The sequence below is a fragment of the Nicotiana tabacum genome, chromosome 6, assembly GCF_000715075.1.
Source record: "Nicotiana tabacum cultivar K326 chromosome 6, ASM71507v2, whole genome shotgun sequence".
Taxonomy (NCBI): Eukaryota; Viridiplantae; Streptophyta; class Magnoliopsida; order Solanales; family Solanaceae; genus Nicotiana; species Nicotiana tabacum.
This window is the reverse complement of record NC_134085.1, coordinates 4,437,460-4,463,381: the sequence shown is the minus strand read 5'-3', so window position 1 is coordinate 4,463,381 and position 25,922 is coordinate 4,437,460. Positions and strand designations below refer to the sequence as shown.

Sequence of the window (25,922 nt, the reverse complement as noted above, 5' to 3'; positions counted from 1 at the left end):
TGCTAGATATCATGTTTAGACTTTATGCTGATATTTTTGGGACCCATAGTGGTCGTTTCTTGCTATCATCTCATTGAATTCATTGATATTCCATACTATGTCACATCCATGCATTCATATCATATCTCAGTCTCAGTTGTTACTTATTGATACATCATATCATTGTTCCGGGTCAGTTTCCATGGCATTGTGAGCCCGTGGGTGAGAGTGGAGAGATTGATGACTTAGTGAGGCCGAGAGCCTAATTATGAGTGACAGTTATGGGATCGGGCTGCATGTTGCAGCAAGTTTTATTGAGTTTTAAGTAAGGCCGAGCGCTTTGGATGTAGGAGCCTTTCCGTAGTTTGCACACCCACAGTGGGCACATTTGATTATTTTGAGGGATGTATCTTTCCTGGATATGGATCTTGTCCAAAGCATTTATACATATAGAGATGAATCTTCTCCATGGGGCTAGATTGGCCTTTCTCAATACTGAGTGACTGATGGTCAGTGATGTATATATATTCTAGGCTAAATACATAGGTTACCCCCCAAATTATGGACCAAATCCCTGTTACATACTTTTTGCAAACAAAAATAACTTTACACACTCAACCTTTACAGACTGTACCTAATACACACTGTCACACCTCCTTTTTCCGCACCCGCGAGGGCGCAAGGGAGTTTTTCCAATTAAAGGACAATCGAAACAGGATTTATTTATTTATTTCAGAGTCGCCACTTGGGAGATTTAGGGTGTCCCAAGTCACCAATTTTAATCCCGAATCGAGGAAAAGAATGACTCTATATTACAGTCTGCTACCAGAAATCCGGATAAGGAATTATGTTAACCTGGGAGAAGGTGTTAGGCATTCCCGATTTCCGTGGTTCTAGCACGGTCGCTCAACTGTTATATTTGGCTTATTTATCTGATTTTAAATACAATATGAACTTGTGTGCAAATTTTATCTTTTAACCGCTTTTATCATTATTTTAAGGAATGTGAACATCGCTTAAAACATGTCTTTGGACTGCGTCACATGAAATACACCCACAATCCGGAACATATTTTATTTGACGTTTTGGGATTTGGATTTGGGTCGCATGCAATGCACACCCAAGTTTAAGAAAGTAGATTATTAAACACGCACCTAGAGAGGCTATCGTGTTATTATTTTGGGAAGGCCGTGAAATTCGCTGAACGGCCCTCCTGAATTCTAAGTAATTGAAAACAAGTATTTACTGAGGGCCCCGCAATTTTGTATTTTTATTTGGCGAGACTCATCTCATTCTTATTTTTTAAAAGGAATTTGCAACGTCATGGAAATGCATCTCCAACCACGTCACAATCAATTTACCCATGATTAGAGACACATTTCGACTCCGTTGAGATTTGGATTTGGGTCACATAAATGTGCACCCGAGTTTGAGAAAATTAAATTATTAAACGCGCGCCTAAAGCAACTAGCGCATTATTATTTTGGGTAGGGCCGTGAAATTTGCTAAACGGCCCGTCCCGAAATCTATGTATTTAATACATATATTTTGTAAGAGCTCCGCAATCTGTACATTTTTTATTTTGGCGAAGCTTGTCTCGCTTTTTTTTTATTATTATTATTTATTTTTATTTTTATATTTTTTAAAAGGATGCCATTTTTACGACTTTAACAATACTAAACCTTACGGCTTCTTTACAACTAAATTCTCATAACTTGTCAAAATTTAATAAAATGAGTCTAGTGAATGGGTGTTTCGGAAGTGGTAAGAACAGGTACTAATACTAATTTTTGTCCAAATAAACTAAAAAAAATGAAGGGACGAGCGAATCAACGTCAAACTGTGTCCTACGACTACTAATACAACTAAATCAAATGACATCAAGTAACCAATAATAACATAACACAAAGATGAACTAAAATGCATACGGTGAAACATAAGTAGAAAATTATCATACCAATTTCTATATTGCATCTTCGAACATTTAACGTAAAGTTTCTTTATCTAATACATTGAGGTTTACTAACCTGAACAAACAGAAACGCATAGAGCCATGGACCAAACCTCAACATCGACCTCAACGAACAACCTCGATGCACCGGACCTCGACGAACAAAGACGTCCTCAACGAAATAGAAAGCTCGGACCAAAGTCGACCTCGACGAAAAAACAGAAGGCTCGGCAAGGCAGAATCGCAGCCACCAATAGCTGCTCGCGAGAGATGAATAATGTCGACAGTAGTAAGGTCGACGCGAGGAGGCTGCTGACGGGCTTGTTTTGGCAGTGGTCGAGGACTGAGCTGGTAGCGACTGGTTTTTTGGGTTTAACTGGCTTGGAGGAGAAGAACGAAACGCAGCAGCAGCATCAGCAGCTGCTGCTCGACAGGGTTTAATGGAGGATCGAGGAGTGGTCGTATGGGCGTGAGGAAGTCGGACGCAGGTGGTTTGTTGGTGGTTTTGGGACGTGAGGCTGGTGGGTTCAAGCGTTGGGGGGTCCGGGTGCAGGTGGTTTCATGGGGTAGGGTTCTGTTTGGTGGTGGTTTGGGCGAGGTCGACGGAGGGAGATGGATGGAGGTGGGCGATGGAACTGGTGGTTTTGCTGGTGGGGCAGACGAGGGGAAGCTGGTGGTTCGACGGTGTGAGACGATGAGGGAGTCGGGGAGCTGGTTGTTTGGACGTGATGGAGTTGGTAGCGGCAGCAATGGAGGAGTGGGTGTCCGAAGGTTGGTATAAGTTTTAATAGTGTTATGTGACTTTTTTGTACTTTTGGTGGAGGTCTAGGGGGCCTCATCATGAATTCAGAAGATTTTCGGAAAAGTTGGCTTTGGAAAAGAGCAGTTGAAGTTGCTGCCCCTGTCATAACCGCACTTACGAATAGGGGATCGCAAGTGCGAGATCGCAGAAGCGTTGGGGTGCTGCATAAGAGGCCATCAGCTAGAGGACCAGAAGTCGTAGGTGCGAGAGCTTGAGAGCACATGCGAGACCGCAGGTGTGGAAGGAGAGGCGCAGATGTGGTCCCTCGAACTTAAGTAAAAACCACAAAAGTGGTTGGTTTTACCGCAGAAGTGGTACCGCAAGAGCGTAAAGAGGACCGCAGGTGTGAAATCCGTGGATCAAAAAGTATATAAGGTTTCCTTAGCCACTTTTTGTTAAGTTCTCCATTTTTGAAGACGAGAAGTGAGCTAGGGTAGTGATTTTCAAGGGGAAATCGTGGATTATCAGTTGGGTAAGTTACCTAAGCTTCATTACTTATGTTTATGATCATTTTTCCGTTGTTTAATCATGGTGTTAGGGGAAGTTAAAGAAGAATATTAAGGGATTAGGGCTTGATTTGGAGAGCTTTGAGTGAGGATTTGAGGTCCAATTTCGATGCCTTTGATATGAATAAACTCAAGGGAGGATAAGGATTCTATTGATTTGGTTTTTATCAGATTCCGAGAAGTGGGCCTGGGGGTTAAGTTGGACCAATTTTGGGATTTTTTGATGTAATTTGATTATTTTCGCATGGGCTTCATTCCCTTAGCATATATTTATATTATAATTCTGATTTTGGATAGATTCGATGCGAGTTGGGGTCGAGTTAGAGGTAAGGGCATTGCGGAGTAGTATTTCATCCGGTTTGAGGTAAGCAACCATTGTAAATCTGGGCCTGGGGGTATGAAACCCCGGTATTTTGTATTGTTTTGATAAATGAGGTAACGCACATGCTAGGTGACGAGCATGTGGGCGTGCACCGGTAGGAATTGTGACTTGGTCCGTCCCGTAGCAACTATTAAGCCGCGTATTTGAATTTAAATCTTATGATATCCCGTATTTTAGAGATTGATAATATATTTTGGGTTGTACGCCATGTTTGGGGCCTTATGCCGACCTGTTTAGACCCTTACGGGTGTTCTTTACTTTCCTCGCTCTATTTGATTTGAAAGCATATCCTCAGTCATATTTTACCGGTTTATTGTTTAAATCTGGTTTCATTACCCTACTTCTTAATACATGAAAATTGTTTGGGCTGCGTTTCCTTGATTTTTTACTGAGTACCCGAGTGGCCATGAGGTTGATGACTAAGAGAGGTTGAGAACCTAATGGTGAGGAATATATATATTATGGATCGGGTTGCATGCCGCAGCGATATTATATACATATGGATTGGACTGCACACCACAGTAATATATATTGGATAGGGTTGTGCGCCGCAGCAATATGACGCTTGGGTTGTAGGAGCCCCTCCGGAGTCTGCACGCCCTTAGTGAGCGTAGTTGAATAAACTATGGGTCGGGCTGTGCGCCGTAATGGTTACTATTATTATTATTATTATCATTATGAGATATCTATTGAGCCGGAGTGCTGAGTGTGAGTACTAATTGTCAAGAGATGAGTCACGAGTGACTGAGAGGCATGCTTGAGAGGCATGCCTGAGAGGCTATACTTATGAGTGATACCTTGCCCGAGGGTTTGTTTGTGACATTTTGCTGCTTTTACTCCTCTTTTATACTAAGCCTATGTTGAAAAATATTGAATAAACGTTTTCAAAGGTTTTGAATTGAGACTAGAGTTTTAAGAGATAACTGGCTATTGAACTACTAATTTTGACTTGATATTTCTGCTGAGATTTCTTCCATGATTTTAAATACTCGTCACTGCATACAGACTTTATTTACTTACTGAGTTGGCGTACTCACATTACTCTCTGTACCTTGTGTGCATATCCAGGTGCCCGAGCATCAGAGTGAGAGCTTCCATCACTCTTATAGTCTATCCGGAGATCGCAAGGTAGCTGCATGGCATTCGCAGCCCTGCCTTCCTCCTTCCTATCTTAGTATTTTGTTATTTCAGACTATTTTGAATTATTTAGACAGTGTTTTGGTTGTACTTAGAGTCTCATGACTAGTGAAACTGGATTCGGCCTATATAGTATATTTTGTATTGGTTTTTCTGCATATTTCTACTGATTTATATATTGCATATCAAGAAATGAAACTTAATCGTTTTAGAAAAATGATTTTATAAGAAGAATTCGATATTGTAAAGGTTGTATTAGTTTTCTTAGTACTGTGATAAGCGCCATCACGACTAGGGTATTTGGGATCGTGACAAGTTGGTATCAGAGCCTATGTTACATAGGTCTCACGGGTCATGAGCCGATTTAGTAGAGTCTCGCGGATCGGTATGGAGATGTCTGTACTTATCCTCGGGAGGCTGCAGAACCTTTAGGAAAAACTTCACATTCTTGAAATTCCTATCGTGCGAATCTATTGATTCTAGTACTAAACTTCTGTTATTCTATTCTCTAAGAGATGGCGAGGACACATGTTACTGGTCAGGACGGATGACCACTAGTTGGGGCCACTAGAGGCCGAGGTCGCGGTCGAGGTCGTGGTAGGGGTAGGCGTGTAGTCCGCACAGCAGCTATAGCAGCACCTGCAGATCCACCAGCCACCCCAGTTCAGGATCAGGTTACAGTTGCGGATGCTCCAGCAGTACCAACTCAGGCACTGACTGTGCCTATTGTGATTCCAGGCCTTCAGGAGGCTCTAGCTCAAATTCTATTAGTGTGCACTGGCTTGGCTGAGGCAGTCTAAGTTACTATGACCGCAACTACTTCTCAGGCCGGGGGAGGCACTCAGACTCCCATTGCTCGCACACTTGAGCAGGTTGTGCAGGGACTTCAGATATGGAAGACACCTCCAGCCCAGCTGGTTGCACCAGCTCAGGATTATGTGGTACAAGTTATGCTTGACGACGAGCAGCGTCGATTGGAGAGATTTGGTAGACTTCAACCTCCGACTTTCAGTGGTACAGAGGGCGAGGATGACCAGGGTTTCTTAGACAAGTGTTAGAGGATTTTTTGTACAACAGGTATTCTGGAGACTATCGTTGTAGCATTTACTACTTTTCAGTTTTCTGGAGCTGCCTTTACTCGGTGGGAGGCTTATGAGAGGCGTAGGCCTGTTGATGCAGTGCCCCTTACCTGGCAGCAATTCTCTATTCTCTTTTTGGAGAAGTATATGCCATAATCTCGTAGAGAGGAGCTGCATAAGCAGTTCGAGCAGTTGCATCAAGGAGATATGACTATGATGCAGTATGAGATGAGGTTCTCAGAGTTAGGTCGTCATGCTTTTTGGTTGGTTCCTACGGATAGGGAGAGAATTCGGAGGTTCGTTGATGGCCTCACATATCAGCTTCGGATTCTCATGACCATGGAGAGTGTGTCGGGTGCTACTTTTGAGGAGGTTGTTGACATTGCTAGTGAGATTGAGTCATTTCGTCGCCAGGAGCGAGATGAGAGGGAGGCCAAGAGGCCTAGGGGATCTGGCAGTTTTGGTGGCGCTCCTTATAGAGGTTAGTTTCAGCACAACAGAAGCCGTCCATTCAAACATGCTCAGTCAGCTCGCCTAGTTCATTGTGGGGCATCATCGGGCCATAGTTCTCACAGCTCACATCTGGTCCATTCATCACTCAGTGCCCTACCAGCCCAGATTTCATCCTTTATTCTATTAGTTCAGGGTTTTTCCATGTCAGGTCCTTTTACTGGTCACTTCGGTGCTAGGGGTTCCCTTCAGTCCCCGTTCCTCGCACCGGGGAGTTGTTACGAGTGTGGAGAGTTTGGGTATATGAGGAGGCAGTGTCCTCGTCTTCTTGAGGGCCCGTCTCAATAGAGGATTCAGCCCTCGACTTCAGCTCCAGTTACTCCACCACCCTCTCATGCAGGTAGGGGTAGAGGCAGTCAGCTAGGGGTCACCCCAGAAGGGGAGGTCGATCAGGTGATGGTCAGGCCCATTTCTATGCACTCCCAGCCAGATAAGATGCTATTGCTTCAGATGTTGTGATTACAGGTATTGTCTCAGTCTACCACAGAGATGCCTCTATATTATTTGATCCTGGTTCCACTTTTTCATATGTGTCATCATATTTTGCTCGTTATCTGGATACGCCTCGTGAGTCTCTTGTTTCATCTGTTCATGTATCTACTTCGGTAGGCGATACTATAGTTGTGGACCGTGTATACTGGTCGTGTGTGGTGACTATTAGGGGTATGAAGACTCGAGTGGATCATTTGTTGCTTTGTATGGTGGACTTTGATGTGATATTATGCATGGATTCGCTATCTCCGTATCGTGCTATATTGGACTGTCATGCTAAGACAGTGACATTGGCTATGCCAGGGGTGCCACAGGTTGAGTGGCGAGATTCGATTGATTTTGTCCCCAGTAGGATGATTTCGTTATTGAAGGCATGGTGGATGGTTGGGAAAGGTTGTCTTTCATACTTAGCCTTTGTGATGGATGTTAGTGAAGAGACTCCTAGTATTGATTCTCTTCATGTTAAAAGGGATTTTCCCGATATTTTTCCTACATACCTGTCGGGCATGCCACCAAATAGGGATATTGACTTTGGTATTGATTTGGTGCCGGACACTCAGCCCGTTTCTATTCCACCATATCATATGGCACCGACAGAGTTGAAAGAGTTGAAGGAGTAGATTCATGAACTCCTTGATAAGGGGTTCATTCGGCCTAGTGTGTCACCTTGGAGTGTGCCTGTTTTATTTATGAAGAAGAAAGATGGCACGATGAGGATGTGCATTGACAACTTTATGAAGAAGAAAGATGGGCACATGGTGTCTAGTGAGGGTATTCAAGTTGATCCAAAGAATATAGAGGCGGTTTAGAGTTGGCCCAAACCGTCCTTAGCCACAGATATTCACAACTTTTTTTGTTTGGCGGGATATTACCGTCGGTTCATTCCGGAATTTTCATCTATTGCATCACCCTTGACCAAATTGACTCAAAAGGGTGCTTTATTCAGGTGGTCGGATGAGTGTGAGGAGAGCTTTCAGAAGCTCAAGATTTCCTTGACCAGAGCTCCAATGTTAGTTATGTCATCAGCTTTAGGTTCATATATAGTGTATTGTGATGCTTCGATAGTTGGTATTAGGTGTATGTTAATGCAGGAGGGTCAAGTGATTGCTTATGCTTCTCGTCAGTTGAAGCCCTGTGAGAAGAACTACCCTGTTCTTGATCTAGTTGGCTACCATTGTTCATGCGTTGAAGATTTGGAGGCATTATTTGTATGGTGTGTCTTGTGAGGTTTTTACTGATCATCGTAGCCTCCAGCACTTGTTCAAGCAGAAGGATCTCAATTTGAGGCAGTGGAGATGGTTGGAGCTGCTAAAGAATTATGATATTACTATCTTGTACCATCTGGGAAAGGCCAATGTGGTGGACGATGCCTTGAGTTGGAAGATGGTGAGTATGAGGAGTTTGGCGTATATTCCTGTTGGGGAGAGACCTCTTGTAGTTGATGTTCAGGACTTGGCCAATCGGTTCGTGAGGATGGATATTTTGGAGCCCAGTCGGGCATTGGCTTGTGTGATTTCTTGGTCTTCTTTATTTGATCGCATCAGAGAGCGCCAGTGTGATGATACTCATTTGCTTGTCCTTAAGGATAGAGTTCAGCACAACGATGCCAGAGATGTGACTATTGGTGGTGATGGGGTATTGAGGATCCAGGGATAGATATGTGTGCCAAATGTAGATGGGCTTCGGGAGTTGATCTTAGAGGAGGCTCATAGCTCGCGGTATTCCATCCATTCGGGTGGTGCGAGATGTATCAGGATTTGAGACATCATTATTGGTGGAGAATAATGAAGAAGGATATTATGGGATATGTAGCTCGGTGTCTCAACTGTTAGCAGGTGAAATATGAGCATCGGAGACCGGGTGGCTTGCTTCAGCAGATAAATATTCCAGAGTGGAAGTGGGAGCGGATCACCATGGACTTTGTAGTTGGGCTCCCATGGACTTTGAAGAAGTTCGATGTTATTTGGGTGATTTTGGATCGACTGACCAAGTCCACGCACTTCATTCCTGTATGTACTACCTACTTTTCAAAGTGGTTGGCAGAGATCTATATCCAAGAGTTTGTTCGTTTGCATGGTGTCCCAGCTTCCATCATTTCAGATAGAGGTACTCAGTTTACTTCACAATTTTGGAAGGCCGTGCAGCGAGAGTTGGGTACTCAGGTTGAGTTGAGCACAACTTTTCACCCTCAGATGGACGGACAGTCTGAGCGCACTATTCAGATATTGAAGGACATGTTGCGCACTTGTATCATTGATTTTGGAGGGTCATGGGATCAGTTTCTACCGCTCGCAAAGTTTGCTTCCGACAACAGTTATCATTCGAGTATTCAGATGGATCCATATGAGGCTCTGTATGGGAGGCGGTGTAGATCTCCCGTTGGTTGGTTTGAGCCAGGTGAGGCTAGGCTTTTGGGTACAGACTTGGTGTAGTATGCTTTAGACAAGGTGAAGGTGATTCAGGAGCGGCTTCGTACAACGTAGTCAAGACAAAATAGTTATGCTGACAGGAAGGTTCGTGATGTGTCTTACATGGTTGGGGAGAAGGTTCTATTGAAGGTTTCACCCATGAAGGGTGTTATGAGATTTGGGAAGAAGGGTAAATTGAGTCCTCGGTTCATTGGGTCTTTTGAGGTGCTTCGAAGGATAGGGGAGGTGGCTTGTGAGCTTGCTTTTCCACCTAGCTTGTCGAGTGTGCATCCGGTATTTCATGTTTCTATGCTCCGGAAGTATATTGGCGATATGTCTCATGTTTTCGATTTCAGCACGGTTCAGTTAGAGGGAGATTTGACTTATAATGTGGAGCCAATGGCTATTTTGGAGCGTCAGGTTCGAAAGTTTAGATCAAAGGATGTAGCTTCAGTGAAAATGCAGTGGTGAGGTCGGCCCGTGGAGGAGGGTACCTGGGAGATCGAGCAAGAGATGCGGAGCAGATATCCTTACCTATTTGAGGCTTCAGGTATATTTCTTGACTAATTCGAGGAAGAACGTTTGTTTAAGAGGGGGAGGATGTAACGACTCGGCCGATCGTTTCATGAATTACCGCTCTGTTTCCCCCATTTTTGCTTCTTTATGCCTTGTTCAGCTGTATTATGTGGTATCAGATTGGTTGGATCGAGTTCAGAGTGGTTTTGTAGAGAAATAAGACACTTAGTCTCTTAAGATGGCCTTTTAGTTGGAAAAGTCAATCAGAAGTTGACTTGCAAGAAAACGATCTCAGAATTTGGTTTTTATGATTCTGATAGCTTTGTGAGGTGATTTGGGACTTATGAGCGTGATCAGAATACATTTTGGAGGTCCGGAGTAGATTTAGGCTTGAATTGGCGAAATTGGAATTTTGGCATTTTCCGGTTGGTAGCAGAGATTTTGATATAAAGGTCGGAATGGAATTCCGAAAGTTTAAGTAGGTCTGTTGTGACATTTGTGACGTGTGTGCAAAATTTCAGGTCATTCAGACAAGGTTTGGTAGACTTTTTGATCGAAAGCGGAATTTGGAGGTTTTAGAAACCTTAGGCTTGAATCCGAGGGTGTTTTGATGATTCGATGTTTTTTTTAGTGTTCCGAAGGTAGGTATAAGTTTGAATAGTGTTATATGACTTGTTCGTACTTTTGGTGGACGTCCGGGGGGGCCTCGGGATGAATTCGGAAGATTTTGGAAAAAGTTGGCTTTGGAAAGGAGCAGCTGAAGTTGCTACCCCTATCATAACCGCACCTGTGGATAGGGGACCGTAGGTGCATGATCGTAGAAGCATTAGGGAAGCCGCAGAAGCGGCCTATGGCTAGAGGACCAGAAGTCGCAGGTGCGAGAGCTTGAACGCACCTGCGAGACCGCAGGTGCGGAAGGAGAGGCGTAAATGCGGTCCCTGGAACTTAAGTGAAAACCGCAGAAGCGGTACCGCAGGATCATAAAGAGGACCGCAGGTGCGAAATCCCTGGGTCAGAAAGTATATAAGGTTTCCTTCGCGAATTTTTGCTAAGTTTTCTATTTTTGAAGACGGGAAGTGAGCTAGGGCAGTGATTTTCAAGGGGAAATCGAGGATTATCAGTTGGGTAAGCTACCTAAGCTTCATTACTTATGTTTATGACCATTTTTCCATTATTTAATCATGGTGTTAGTGGAAATTAAGGATGAAAATTGAAGGATTAGGGCTTTATATTGGAGATCTTTGAGTGGGGATTTAAGGGTTCATTTGAGGTCCGATTTTGATGTTTTTGGTATGAATAGACTCGTGGGAGGATAAGTATTCTATTGATTTGGTTTTTATCAGATTTTGAGACGTGGGTCCAGAGGTCGAGTTGGACTAACTTCGGGATTTTTGATGTAGTTTGATTATTTTTTGCATGGGCTTCGTTCCCTTAGCATATATTGATACTATAATTCTGATTTTGGTTAAATTCGACGCGAGTTTAAGCTGAGTCGAGAGGAAAGGGCGTCGCGGAGTAGTATTTCATCCGGTGATTATTATTAGCGTAGTCGACTATGAACTACAGATCGGGTTGCACGCTGCAGCGATTATTATTATTATTATCATTATGAGATATCTATTGAGTCGGAGTGCTTAATGTGAGTACTAATTGGCGAGAGCTACATCACGAGTGACTGAGAGGCATGCCTGAGAGGCTATACTTATGCGTTGATGTCTATTTTCCAGTTTCTACACTCTTCTTCACGATTTTTTAACAAGTTCAACACCTTTCATGGACTTCAAATGATCTTTAAATTCTTCTTCATATGTGCTCCAATCACACCACCACAACAACTTCTTTAACTCCAAACCCCTCCACTTCTTGCTCCAATTAGCTTATGTATGCCTAACACACCATATATGATTTGCACTAGGAAGCACAGTAGAAACATCAAGTAGATCCTACAATTATGAAAACAAGCAGTTAAACATATAATCAAACTAGTACAAAGAAACATGTGGATAAAAATAGTTAGATATTACCTTTTGCATATCAGACATAAATGTCACTCCTTCACCCTCTTGTAAATCCAAGGAATTTCTTAGCAACTCTAGAAACCACTTCCAAGTCCTACCAGTTTCTTTATCAACCATTGCCCAAGCTAGCGGATGAATGTAATTCACTGAATCTTGTGCCATAGCAACAAGTAATATTCTCTTACACTTTCCATTTAGAAAAGTGTCATCCAGACCTATTAAAGGTGTCAATCCTCCTTTCCGACCATTTTTCAAAGTATAGAAGAAAATATACTTTCTGAGAAATTTTCTTTTTCCTTGTTCCAAAGCATCTTTGGATATGTTTATCACCACATCAGATCCAGGATTGCTATCCCTCAACTCTTGAGCATAAGCCTCTAATCTGTTGTAATCATCAATGTAGCTACCCTCTAATTTCTCTAACACAAGTCTTTTAACCATCTTCATTGTGGAATAGCTAACATTAAGTTTGAATTGATCCTCCAGATCCACTCTCATGTCTTCCAATTTATACTTTGGATTATTTTGAACCTTGTCCTTGAAATAGTGTGCTAAAATATTGGCAGTAGCTCTTCTATTTTTATAAGTTGGGTCACAGTTATGTTCCAAGTTTAAGGTATTGATTTTAAATCCCTGATCTTTTCGATCCTTGGATAAATGGCACCCAAAAGGATATCCTATGTCATATTTATATCTCGCCCTAGTAGTGTCACTCTTCTTTATTTTAAGGCTCTTGCTAGTAGCAACTCCATAAAATTCCGCAACTCTTTTAGCTTCAGCCAAGCTTTTAAAACTCATTCCCTTTTCTATTTCTTTGTATTTTTCTAGTTTATTAGTTACTTCTTTAGTCATTTCCTTCCAGAAGACTTCCAACTGCTCACGATCATAGTCACTAGAATCAGTTTCACGAGCACCCTCTTCATCAGAGGAGTCACAATCAGTACCAACCTCTAATGTGACAATATTTTGTTCATTATACTGAATAATGTTAGGAACTATTACTTGTTCTTCACCTTCATGTATAGCAAATAACTGAACCACATTGAACTTGGCAGATAATACATATATTAATTTTCTAATGCCCTCATCACCTTCAACCACATAGTATCTACCTGAAGACCCTGTGATTAAAATTTGTTTCACCTCCCTTAACCTAAGGACTTCGGTGTATTCAACACAAATATCAATATAAGACAGCATATCCACATCATATCCTTGCAACACTTGATTAAGATTTTTAATGTAAATTACTTGAGGCTTCAAGTCCCATCTGCTCCTATAATTAAAGACCAAGTCTGTCTTCTCAAGCATTCTACAAAAAAAGTCATATACAAGTCATAGAGTAATAACCTTTCTTTTTTAAAATATGAGCCGTTAGTTGGAGTGGAATGTAAGGTCCAGGAAAATAACGTTAGGGATACCAATGGCCTAATAAGTGGACGAAGGTTATTTTTAACCATGAAACTATAGTTCAGGGTTAGTTCTGGCCCTTTTCCATATATATTTCGGTATTTATTCTTTTCCTTCTATTTGAACGTAAAAGAATAATAGTAATCGTCTTGATGAAGTTTAAAAGCAATAACAAAAATAGAGTTACAATTTTATTTTGGTAAAGGTGTTAAGATCTTAATGTTATGTATTATAATTGATTTCCCTATCATTATTTGATATAATTGAGTGGATTTTGGTTAGATTCGATTGGTTTGGACGAGGATTTTAGAGGAAAAGCTCCGGTAGAGTTTTGATTTTCATGCGGAGCGAGGTAAGTGTTGGGTCTAACCTTTATTTTATGGAATTAGGAACCCTTGAGCTATGTGCTATGTGAATTACATATATAGCGGCGTATATGCGAGGTGACAAATGTATATATGCCGTCAAAATACTTGCTTTCATACTTTTCTGTTTTCATTATTTATTTTATTCTATTCTTAGTTGTCACATGCTTTAATTGCTTCATATGCCTTAATTTGCTACTTGTCATTTATTATTATGGTATTATAATAATAGTTTCCCCCATGCTTTCATGATTTAATTGTTACTTGCCTTACTTGTACACTTTAACTGTCATATATTCAGATTGTCTTGTTTCTTATTGTACATTGTAGCACTTATTGGTTCGGTCCGAGATTTCCTTTATGGCTTTGCTTTCATATTCCTTATTCGTAGATCTTCTTGTGAAATGAGTTGCGAAATTTATTACATTTACTGATTTTTACCTATGGATCGGGTTGCATGCCACAACAGGTGGAATAAGGGAGGATTGACATGGTTAAATAAGGGAGAATTATGATATTGACTCTGATTATATGGTGGGATTCGGTTGCATGTCACAACATATTTTTCTTGTTATTATTGATATTTACATGGTGGAATAAGGGAGAATCGTGTTTGTACGGTGGGATCGGGTTGCACGCCGCAACAGTTTATGTGTTTATATTCCTTATTGTGTTGTATTGGTTTCGATGTTTTTGTACGAGCCCTTGAGGATTGGTATTTCTGGTTTTACTGGTTTTCAAGGATTGAGTTATTTTTGTGAGTTAACTGCCTTATTTTTCTGTTTTTCCCTTTCTTGTCATTATTATTACAATGTGGACAGGTTATTGTAAGTGACCCGTCTTAGCCTCGTCACTACTTCATCGAGGCTAGCCTCGACGCTTACAGAGTACATGAGGTTAGTTGTACTCATATTACACCCTGCACTTATTGTGTAGATTTTGGAGTCGGTCCCGACAACGGTCAGTAGATTACTCGTCTTGACTATCGGACGGAGACTTGAGGTACAACTGCTCGGCATTTGCAGCCCTGAAGTCCCCTTCTACTTTATCCTAGATGTGTATTCTTTTCAGACTGTTTTACATTCATTCAGACCATTATCTGTATTATTCTAGTAGCTCGTGCACTTGTGATACCAGATCTGGAGTTGTATTTAGATATTTCAGTTGTTATGACTTTTCACACTTTATTTCAGTCATTTCAGTTTAATTGGCATCTGTTAATTTGATTTGCTGAAAATGTCTCACAACTATTCTAGCGTTGACTTGTCTAGCAAGTGAAATATCAGGCGCCATCACGATCCCGAGAATGGGAATTCCGGGTCGAAACAGTATCCATCAAACTCTTTTTACTTAATCCGTATTTTATTATGGTGCCAAATAAATATAAAACTGAATAAGTCATGAAAAATGATCATTTACTGGCAAATGCAAATCTTTCACAGTGTTGTATTGCATATAGAAGGAACGTCAGAAATTTTAAAGAAAGAGATCCTTTCACAAACATAACGAAAAGTACCAATTATAGAAAAATAACGTATATTATTTTCTACACAAAATACAAACTCTTTATCCGTATAGCCGTGAATAATAAATCAAACAGACTCAATAAATTAAACAGACTCAGTATACATCATTGTCATCTCAGTTTTTGGACTTTTATTCTTCTGCTTCTTTGTTTGTCTAAACTCTCCGTAAAAGTATGAGATGAAACCCCAAAGAGAAAGAAAAAGAGCAAGGCCCTTTTCACCTGAAAAATTTTCCCTAAAGAAAACTACAGCTAATACCTCAGTAACAGGAAGTAGAACTGCGATCATAACCCCAGACATCAGAGAAGAAGAGCAGTAAATGACTCCAATGACACCCACAAAGAAGCATTGCCAAATAATGGTAGTCCATACTATCACTATATAATATCTAGCTTCTCCGAGGTTAAATTGTTTTGCCTCCCTTGATATTGCCTGCAAATTTTGATCATTATCTTAATCTTTGCTCTTTAATAAGATAGTGTATAGCTAAAACAAAATTAAAACCGAGAAAGTATATCTATGATATATCATCTTTTAGGCAAATATGTTCGAATCCAATACAGTTCCAGTTTTCATACATTTTTGACATATTCAAATTTTGATAGAACGCATCATGTACGCAAAATATCTTAATCAGTCTAAACCCACGATATTGATGTATTCCAAATTTAAAAAATGAATTCCATGACAAATGAGTCTTCATCTGTATATGTGGGATATGAATAATTTAGGGTTTCGACCTAGTTCCTTCATTACTGTCCTATTACACGCTTTTGTTATCTTTTGTCATTAAGATCAGAAACTTTTACGGGAAATAAAAAAAAATAGATGAAAAAAGGGAAAAAAAGAATATAAGAAATCCTAAAGAGGGAAATTGTATGTACTATTGATCATCTCCTAAAGAGAAGTTGAATAGACTTCTCATTTGAAGGCCTTAGGGATCTAATGGTAATAAAAGAGAAATATTTTACGATCTCGTTTTCAATATATGTGACGTAATTTGCGTCTTGACTTGAAATTTAAGAATTTTTTTTTTATGAATCTTGGGTCTTCAACATATTTTATAATATTTGTGTCTTTAAGACTTTTTAAATTTGTGATTTTAAACTTGCATAATATTGTATAGTTATTAAAAACTTCTTATTAAAGGTAAAACGGGAAGTTTAAAGTTAAATACTTTCAAATGCATAATTGTGTCATTTTATCTAAAATGGACTAATACTGAAAATTCAAATTATTTACCCTTAAATTGTAAAGTTCTTTTTATAAGGTTATCAATTACTAATATATGATAAAATTTACCTGTAATTTTCTTGTAAATGACTTGACTAAAACAATTTAAATTGACAATGCATAGAATTTAAACGCACAAAATAATACTGTAAGATAACTGCAACAAGGAGTAAGATGTGTGGGTAGTGTTGAGTTGGGGGGGGGAGGAAGGGGGAAATACCTTAAAGTCGTTATTGGCGATCATTCCAACAGTGCAAAAAATAGTAGCAGCAAAACACATGACCATTTGAATTTCCAATACCAATGTAGCAGTAATAGCTTGCTTTGCCTTCAAGTAAATCAACTCAATACAAGGCAAAATGACTCCATATAAAGCTGCTGCCAAAAGTGTCATCATAAAACCAAGAATATAGGCTTTACTAGTCACACCCTCTGGTCGATCACCATTAGATCGAACACCTAATAAAACAGCACCAACTGTCAACAGAACCACTGCATTGATAGAATAGGGTGTGAATTTCAACTTCACTATAAAGAAAGCACCTATTGCCGTGAAGGCAAGTTGAGCAGCAAGAAGAAGTGAAGAGGTTGACACAGGAAGTTTTGAACCGCCCCAAGAATAGAGAAAATCATCAACACCGGTGACAACGCCAATGACGAATGATGCGATGAAAATTCGGGGTGTTATAAGGTATAACTTGGCATTGGAGCCTTCGGTTTTTCGGCGATAAAAGTATAGGATGGCAAGAGGTATAAGGGTGAATGGCCATCCAGCAGTTTGTAACCAACTGCTAAACCATACTCTTGAACCTCCCTCGACATAATATAGACGCATCATTAGAGGACCACCGCAGATACCAACAGCGAGTATTAAACAGTTAATGAGCAGGAGGATTCTCCTCATAGTGGTGCTTAATCCATGATGTTCCATACTTTTTTTCAAGCGATTTGGATACTAAGTTGGAGTAGTCTGCTGCTCAGGCTGAATGGTCTTCTTCTACTAAGGTTTGGATTTTTGGACCTCTAGCAGTGATGAGATCTTCAGCCTGCTATTTATAATTGAGAAACATTTTAGTCATTCCCATGATTTGTTTCACGACATGGAGTGGCCCCACTTTAAGAAGGCTTTTTTTATGATTTAATTAATTGTGGTACTAGTAATTTTCATATGATTCACAAGGGGATGATATAACAATAAAAAAATAAGTAGCCTTGACTATTCTACTGGTTAGCGTTGATTTTTGCATTTGCACTTGTGAAGACAAAAATATGGATTAAATTTAACAAGGATGGGACAAACATGGTTTTAGTTAAGAATTGAATAATTATAAGTGGGTCGGTAGAGTTTTGCATTTCCACTTGCCAACAATAATACCTTTTCTTATATGAAAAGATTCTCTCCGTTTCGGCTATGTGCACTTTTAAATAAATGTTAGACATGTTTATAATACGACCAATAAAAACAGAGAAATTAAGAAAAAGAAAATCAAAGTTGGATGGCGTCTTGGTTTTTTGTTTGATCGTGTGCTTAAAACCAGACTGTTAAGACTGAGCTGATCAGCAATGTTGTAGCTTTTAAAATATTAGCTAACTATAGTGACACATATTAATCAATTTTGAAATAATTCTTTATATAATTTATTATAGATAGAAGAGTTAGAGATAGAAGAGTTATTAATTTTTTTTTTATGTATTTCCATACAAAATGATTCTATCTTGGCTACATTACAAATAAAAACAGTTTTAATTGAATTAGAGCTTAGATGGTTATAAGATTTTCTTTTAAAATAATGAAAAAGAAAAGAGCGTTAAAGTAAAAAAAAAATTATCTATAGATATACGAATATACATAGTTTTAATACATGATTCTCTAAGTGTAGCATATACTAAATATATACATTTCGGAAAAGGGCCAGAACTGATCCTGAACTATAGTTTCAGGGTTAAAAATAGAGAAATTTTCATAAAGCACTATCTTTTAGTGGTAATTAGCTATCTATAGATACCATTTGCTATATTACGGATTGTAGATGCGTTTTCTGTTGTTATAAGATGTATTAGAGGTATTTAAGCTAATGTATTCATGAATACAGTAGCAAAAATAGGCGTGAATCAGGAAAGTCAAGCTAATCAGTTATTGTATTCGACTGTATTCACGGCGTGAAATATGGGATTACAGCTGAACAGATTATTGTAATTCGACTGTATTCACGGCGTGAAACAGGAGATTACATTATTTTTAAACGGAAAGTGAATCAATTAACATAATAGACTCCTAATATAACTCAACAAACTCAATTATAACACATAAATTTTGTATTTTCAGTTATAAAAAAGATTCTCAACCGAAAAATACCCCAAAAGCATAGAAGTCTTCAAAGAAATTATATAATACATCTGAATACATAAATTATATTAATTAAAAAAATATGAATATATTCAGGGCATATAGCGAGATATTTTGCTATAAATATTAAAATGTATCTATAGAATATATTTTTGTTAAATGGTATTTATTTAGAATAAATAAGGTGTTAACCTTTGCTATAGGAGGTAAAAATTCCTTAAAAATACCCTCCATCCACCTATTGGGCCATTGATATCCCTAACGTTATTTTCCTGGCCTTTACATGCCACTCCAACGAACGGCTCATATTTTAAAAAAGGTTTAATTACTAATTACGCGACAATTTCTCATTGGCCTATTTTAAAACAAAAGACCTTACATACCCGATCTGGTGAATCTTACCCGCCCGAAAAAAACCCACCCGCTCCGACTCATAAACAAATAACCTAAATAAAACACGGATTGTATCTTATTTGTTAGCCATCGTTCTTCTCTCCTCTTTGTATACCAAAATTCCCCATCTCCCACCTCTCAAATTGAATTCTCAAATTCAACAAAATCAAGTTGGAGTCCTCTATAATGTAGAAATCTTCTACTTCTTCTCATGAATTAGGTTAGTCCCGCACAAGTTTTTGCGAATTGACTGCTAACTAGTTTACTGTTATGACTCCTATGAATGGTGGTCGTACACTCTTCAAATGTCCTCGTCCTGAAGACATTAGTTGTCGTTATTGGGAATAGTGTGATGAAGAACTTCCGCCCCATGTGTCAATGTTTATCCATACTCAAAAGATTTAATTGAATGCCCTTCGTAAAGAAATGAACAATTTGAAGAAGACCTTGGATGAATTCTTAGGTAGTAATGCTGCAGATTTGAAGAAAATGATTTGCTTGGAGAAGAATGTATCGAATTTGGAATCAAATTTGAAATGATGGAAAAAACTTTTGTTGTTGTTAGGGCATTTTTTTTGTTTGTTTTGTAGCCGTGAAGACCATGTGTTGAAGTTGAAATTGCATTTTTCTTTTGTCATATTATGTTAATGGCTTGGTCAAATGAAGTTGTGTGGGTGTTAAATGTTAGTTGGTATCCAGTTTCAGCAACTTTGTTGTTGTGGATGTAGTAGAAAAATTTGCAGGTGCACTAAAATGTACCTAACTCAGTTAGTTTTTTATTTGTCAATGAACAAATATGTAGTTTTTGTAGTAATTCTTGTTGTGTTCAATCAAGCAAATTTGACTATTGTCCATTATAATCTCTCTGTCTCTTTTTTTGGGATCATCTATTTTTGGTTAGTGATACACTAAGACATATGAATAGATAGGAAACATTATATAGTCATTGGAATTGCACTTCAATCATACGTGAAGTTTACTAAAAACACAATGCAACAACAACATAAGAGATTCATCAAAGATAGATAATTAGAGGATATAAGACATGATAATTAACAACCATAAAGACTTATGAATGCTGTTACACTGTTTCACCACAAATTAAGCCCATAAAAAAATAATTTGGGGTGAATCAACACAGCACCATTCATAACTGATTTACTACAAAAATAACAAAAAAAAGGTGAAGTTTGAATCAGTCATTACAAAACATTCAAGGATCTAAATGAAGTGGATGCTACTTAAAGGAAGTTTTGGCTCTCTTAGCCTTTAGCTTTCCAACTCTTGCTTCCTTTTCGTCTATCAATTGGTTAGAAGTCACATATGCTTTGCCTTTCCAAGTCACCTATTTGGGTGAATAGGGCAGATTAGTAGGTAAATTTACACTAGTTTCATCTCCCTTAAAACTAATCTTCCTGGTATCAATAGGTATTTGGTGCAACTTTCTTTGTTGAAGCATAGTCCAAGCTTCAGATATTACCACTGGCCTCAAATATGGATTTTCATCATCATCTCCATCTCTAGTAACATCATCAATATCATCTTCATCTACTAGCATGTTTGAAGGTGTAGCAGCTTGTTTACTTCTCTTCATAGTTGCGGCAGAGCAGATTAGTTTGCTTGACTAGTCTATTGAGCAGATTTCTTTGCTTGAATGGGCAGTTAAGGTAGTGGTTCACAAGCTGGTGTTCACTCAAAGAAACATTGTATCCAAGATTAGGCATGAAGGAAAAATCTAAATTTTGACTGTGTTGAGGTGCTGTCAAGGGCACATCTTCCATTGTTTGAGAACATTCTCCTTGGAACAAATGTTTGTGCTTACCATAAACCTACAAGACATAAAAAATGTATTTACTATGTAACTAAAATTGTGCAACCACAAACAAATTTCAGTAAGGAATAAAAGATTACCAATGGACAAGCTTTGATATTGTGACCAGGTTCACTACAGTACCCCCATGAAAGAAGTCTTTTCCTTGAAGTAGAACATAACCCCTCTCTCTTCCTAGTCTCATACTTTTCTTTTGTTCTCCCAACCTTTGGTCTACTAACCATTTTATGCACATCTGGTGGCTCCATAGCATGCTCTGGCTCAATTTTCCAGAATTAATCACCTCTATTAGGTTGTATCTTATGCATATACACCATCATGTAAGCTTCTTTGGAATACCACAAATGCACCTCACTCAAAGGATCAAGATTTTTGTGGAGTAAAGCTTTGATGGCATGAGGGCATGGTATTCCAGTTATGTCTCATGCCCTGCATGTACATCTCTTCAATTACAGGTTCACTACATGCTTGTCTTGTAACGACCCGGCTGGTCGTTTTATGAATTACAACTCTGTTTCCCCATTTCTGCTTCTTTATACCTTGTTCAGCTGTATTATGTGTTATCGGGTTGGTTGGTTCTGGTTCGAAGTGGTTTTGTAGAGTAATGAGACACTTAGTCTCTTAAGTTGGCATTTTAGTTGGAAAAGTCAATCGGAAGTTGACTTGTGAGAAAAGAATCTCAGAATTTTGTTTTTATGATTCAGATAGCTTCGTGAGGTGATTTGGGATTTAGGAGCATGATCGGAATATGTTTTGGAGGTCCGGAGTAGATTTAGACTTGAATTGGCGAAATTGGAATTTTGGCATTTTCCGGTTGGTAGCGGAGATTTTAATATAGGGGTCAAAATGGAATTCCGGAAGTTAAAGTAGGTCTGTTGTGTCATTTGTGATGTGTGTGCAAAATTTCAGGTCATTCGGACAAGGTTTGGTAGACTTTGTGATCGAAAGTGGAATTTGGAGGTTTTGGAAACCTTAGGCTTGAATCCGAGGGTGTTTTGATGATTCGATGTTGTTTTGAGTGTTCCGAAGGTTGGTATAAGTTTTAATAGTGTTATGTGACTTTTTCGTACTTTTGGTGGAGGTCTAGGAGGCCTTGGAATGAATTCAGAAGATTTTCAAAAAAGTTGGCTTTGGAAAGGAGCAGTTGAAGTTGCTGCCCCTGTCATAACCGCACTTGCGAATAGGGGATCACAAGTGCGAGATCGCAGAAGCATTGGAGAAGCTACAGAAGCGGCCATCGGCTAGAGGACCAAAAGTCGTAGGTGCGAGAGCTTGAGCGCACATGCGAGACCGCAGGTGTGGAAGGAGAGGGGCAGATGTGGTCCCTCGAACTTAAGTGAAAACCGCAAAAGAGGTTGGTTTGACCGCAGAAGCGGTACCGCGAGAGCGTAAAAAGGACCACGGGTGTGAAATTCGTGGGTCAAAAAGTATATAAAGTTTCCTTCACCAATTTTTGCTAAGTTCTCCATTTTTGAAAACGGGAAGTGAGCTAGGGCAGTGATTTTCAAGGGGAAATCGAGGATTATCAGTTGGGTAAGCTACCTAAGCTTCATTACTTATGTTTATGACCATTTTTCCGTTGTTTACTCATGGTGTTAGGGGAAAAAGAAGAAAATTGAGGGATTAGGGCTTGATTTGGAGAGCTTTGAGTGAGGAATTGAAATCCGATTTCGATGCCTTTGATATGAATAAACTCGAGGGAGGATAAGGATTCTATTGATTTGGTTTTTATTAGATTCCGAGACGTGGGCCTGGGGGTTGAGTTGGACCAATTTAGGGATTTTTTGATGTAATCTGATTATTTTCGCATGGGCTTCATTCCCTTAGCATATATTGATATTATAATTCTGATTTTGGATAGATTCGATGTGAGTTGAGGTCGAGTCAGAGGCAAGGGCATTGCGGAGTAGTATTTCATCCGGTTTGAGGTAAACAACCATTGTAAATCTAGTCCTGGGGGTATGAAACCCCGGTATTTTGGATTGTGACTTGGTCAGTCCCGTAGCAACCATTAAGCCGCGTATTTGAATTGAAATCTTATGATATCCCGCATTTTAGAGATTGATACTATATTTTTGGTTGTACTCCATGTTTGGGGCCTTGTGCCGACCTGTTTAGACCCTTAAGGGTGTTCTTTACTTTCCTCACTCTATTTGATTTGAAAGCATATCCTCAGTCATATTTTACCGGTTTATTGTTTAAATCTAGTTTCATTACCCTACTTCTTAATACATGAAAATTGTTTGGGCTGAGTTTCCCTGATTTTTTACTAAGTACCCGAGTGGTCGTGAGGTTCATGACTGAGAGAGGTTGAGAACCTAATGGTGAGGAATATATATATATATATATATATATATATATATATATATATATATATATATATATATATATATATATATAATGGATCAGGCTGCATGCCGCAATGATATTATATACATATGGATCGGACTGCACGCCGAAGTAATATATATTGGATTGGGCTGCGTGCCGCAGCAATATGACGCTTGGGTTGTAGGAGCCCCTCCGGAGTCTGCACGCCCTTAGTGAGCGTAGTCGAATATAAACTATGGATCGGGCTGCGTGTCCTAATGGTTATTATTATTATTATTATTATCATTATGAGATATCTATTGAGCCGGAGTGTTGAGTGTGAGTACTAATTGGCGAGAGATGAGTCACGAGTGACTGAGAGGCATGCCCGAGAGGCTATACTTATGAGGGATACCTTGCCCAAGGGTTTGTTTGTGACATTTTGCTGCTTTTACTCCTCTTTTATACTAAGCCTCTATTGAAAAATATTGAATATACGTTTTCAAAGGTTTTGAATTGAGACTGGAGTTTTAAGATATAACTGACTATTGAACTACTAATTTTGACTTGATATTTCTGTTGAGATTTCTTCCATGATTTTAAATACTCGTCACTGCACTCAGACTTTATTTACTTACTGAGTTGGCGTACTCACATTACTCCCTATACCTTGTGTGTAGATCCAGGTGCCCGAGCATCAGGGTGAGAGCTTCCATCACTCTTAGAGTCTATCCTGAGATCGCAAGGTAGCCGCATGACATTCGCAGCCTTGCCTTCCTCCTTCCTATCTTAGTATTTTGTTATTTCAGACTATTTTGAATTATTTAGACAGTGTTTTGGTTGTACTTAGAGGCTCATGACTAGTGACACTGAATTCGGCCTATGTAGTATATTTTGTATTGGTTTTTCCGCATATTTCTATTGATTTATATATTGCATATCAAGAATTGAAACTTAATCGGTTTTAGAAAAATAATTTTATAAGAAGAATTCGATATTGTAAAGGTTGTATTAGCTTGCCTAGTACTGTGATAGGCGCCATCACGACTAGGGTATTTGGGATCGTGGCAAGTTGGTATCAGAGCCTATGTTACATAGGTCTCATGGGTCATGAGCTGATTTAGTAGAGTCTCGCGGATCGGTATGGAGACGTCTGTACTTATCCTCGGGAGGCTGTAGAACCTTTAGAAGAAACTTCACATTCTTGAAATTCCTATCGTGCGAATCTATTGATTCTAGTACTAAACTTCTGTTATTCTATTCTCTAAGAGATGGCAAGGACACATGCTACTGGTTAGGACGGATGACCACCAGCTGGGGCCACTAGAGGCCGAGGTCGCGGTCGAGGCCGTGGTAGGGGTAGGGGTGTAGCCCGCACATCAGCTATAGCAGCACCTGCAGATCCATCAGCCACCCCATTTCTGGATCAGGTCACAGTTGCAGACGCTCCAGTAGCACCAGCTCAGGCACCGACTGTGCCTATTGTGATTCCAGGCCTTCAGGAAGCTCTAGCTCAAATTCTGTTAGTGTGCACTCGCTTGGCTCAGGCAGTCTTAGTTACTACGGCCGTAACTACTTCTCAGGCCGGGGGAGGCACTCAGACTCCCATTGCTCGCACACTTGAGCAGGTTGTGCAGGGACTTCAGACACTGAGGACACCTCCAGCCCAGCTGGTTGCACCAGCTTAGGATTATGTGGTACTAGTTATGCTTGACGACGAGTAGCGTCGATTGGAGAGATTTGGTAGACTTCAACCTCCTACATCAGTGGTACAGAGGGCGAGGATGCCTAGGGTTTCTTAGACAAATGTTAGAGGATTCTTCGTACAACTGGTATTCTGGAGACTATCGCTATACAATATACTACTTTTCAGTTTTCTGGAGCTGTCTTTACTTGGTGGAAGGCTTATGAGAGGCGTAAGCCTATTGATGCAGTGTCCCGTACCTGGTAGCAATTCTCCGTTCTCTTTTTGGAAAAGTATATGCCACAATCTTGTAGAGAGGAGCTGCATAGGCAGTTCGAGCAGTTGCGTCAAGGAGATATGACTATGATACAGTATGAGATGAGGTTCTCAGAGTTAGCTCGTCATGCTTTTTGGTTGGTTCCTACGGATAAGGAGAGGATTCGGACGTTCGTTGATGGCCTCACATATCAGCTTTGGATTCTCATGACCAGGGTGAGGGTGTCGGGTGCTACTTTTGAGGAGGTTGTTGACATTGCTCGTGAGATTGAGTCAGTTCGTCGCTAGGAGCGAGATGAGAGGGAGGCCAACAGGCCTAGGGGATCTGGTAGTTTTGGTGGTGCTCCTTCGAGATGGGGCATTATGGGGCATTATCGGGCCATAGTTCTCATAGCTCACATCTGGTCCATTCATCACTCAGTGCCCTACCAGCCCAGAGTTCGTCCCGTACTCTATCGGTTCAGGGTTTTTTCATGCCAGGTCCTTTTACTGGTCACTTCGGTGCTAGGAGTTCCCTTCAGTTCCCGTTCCCCGCACCGGGGAGTTGTTACGAGTTTGGAGAGTTTGGGTATATGAGGAGGCAGTGTCCTCGTCTTCTTGAGGGCCCGTCTCAATAGAGGATTCAGCCCTCGACTTTAGCTCCAGTTACTTCACCACCTACTCAGGCAGCTAGGGGTGCAGGCAGTCAGCTAGGGGTCACCCCATAGGGGGAGGTCGATCAGGTAATGGTCAGGCCCGTTTCTATACACTCCCAGCCAGATAAGATG

At 39.9% G+C, this 25,922-nt stretch overlaps 1 protein-coding gene across 1 annotated transcript; it reads right to left on the bottom strand.

Moving 5' to 3' along the window:
• Positions 1 to 15,058: 15,058 nt before the first annotated feature.
• Positions 15,059 to 17,369, bottom strand: LOC142181569 (purine permease 1-like). Its single transcript, XM_075254506.1, has 2 exons — positions 16,535 to 17,369; positions 15,059 to 15,513 (listed from the first exon to the last, which is right to left on the bottom strand). The coding sequence occupies exons 1-2, from the start codon at positions 17,243 to 17,245 to the stop codon at positions 15,166 to 15,168; spliced, it is 1,059 nt and encodes a 352-aa protein (XP_075110607.1). The 5' UTR covers positions 17,246 to 17,369; the 3' UTR covers positions 15,059 to 15,165.
• Positions 17,370 to 25,922: the final 8,553 nt, after the last annotated feature.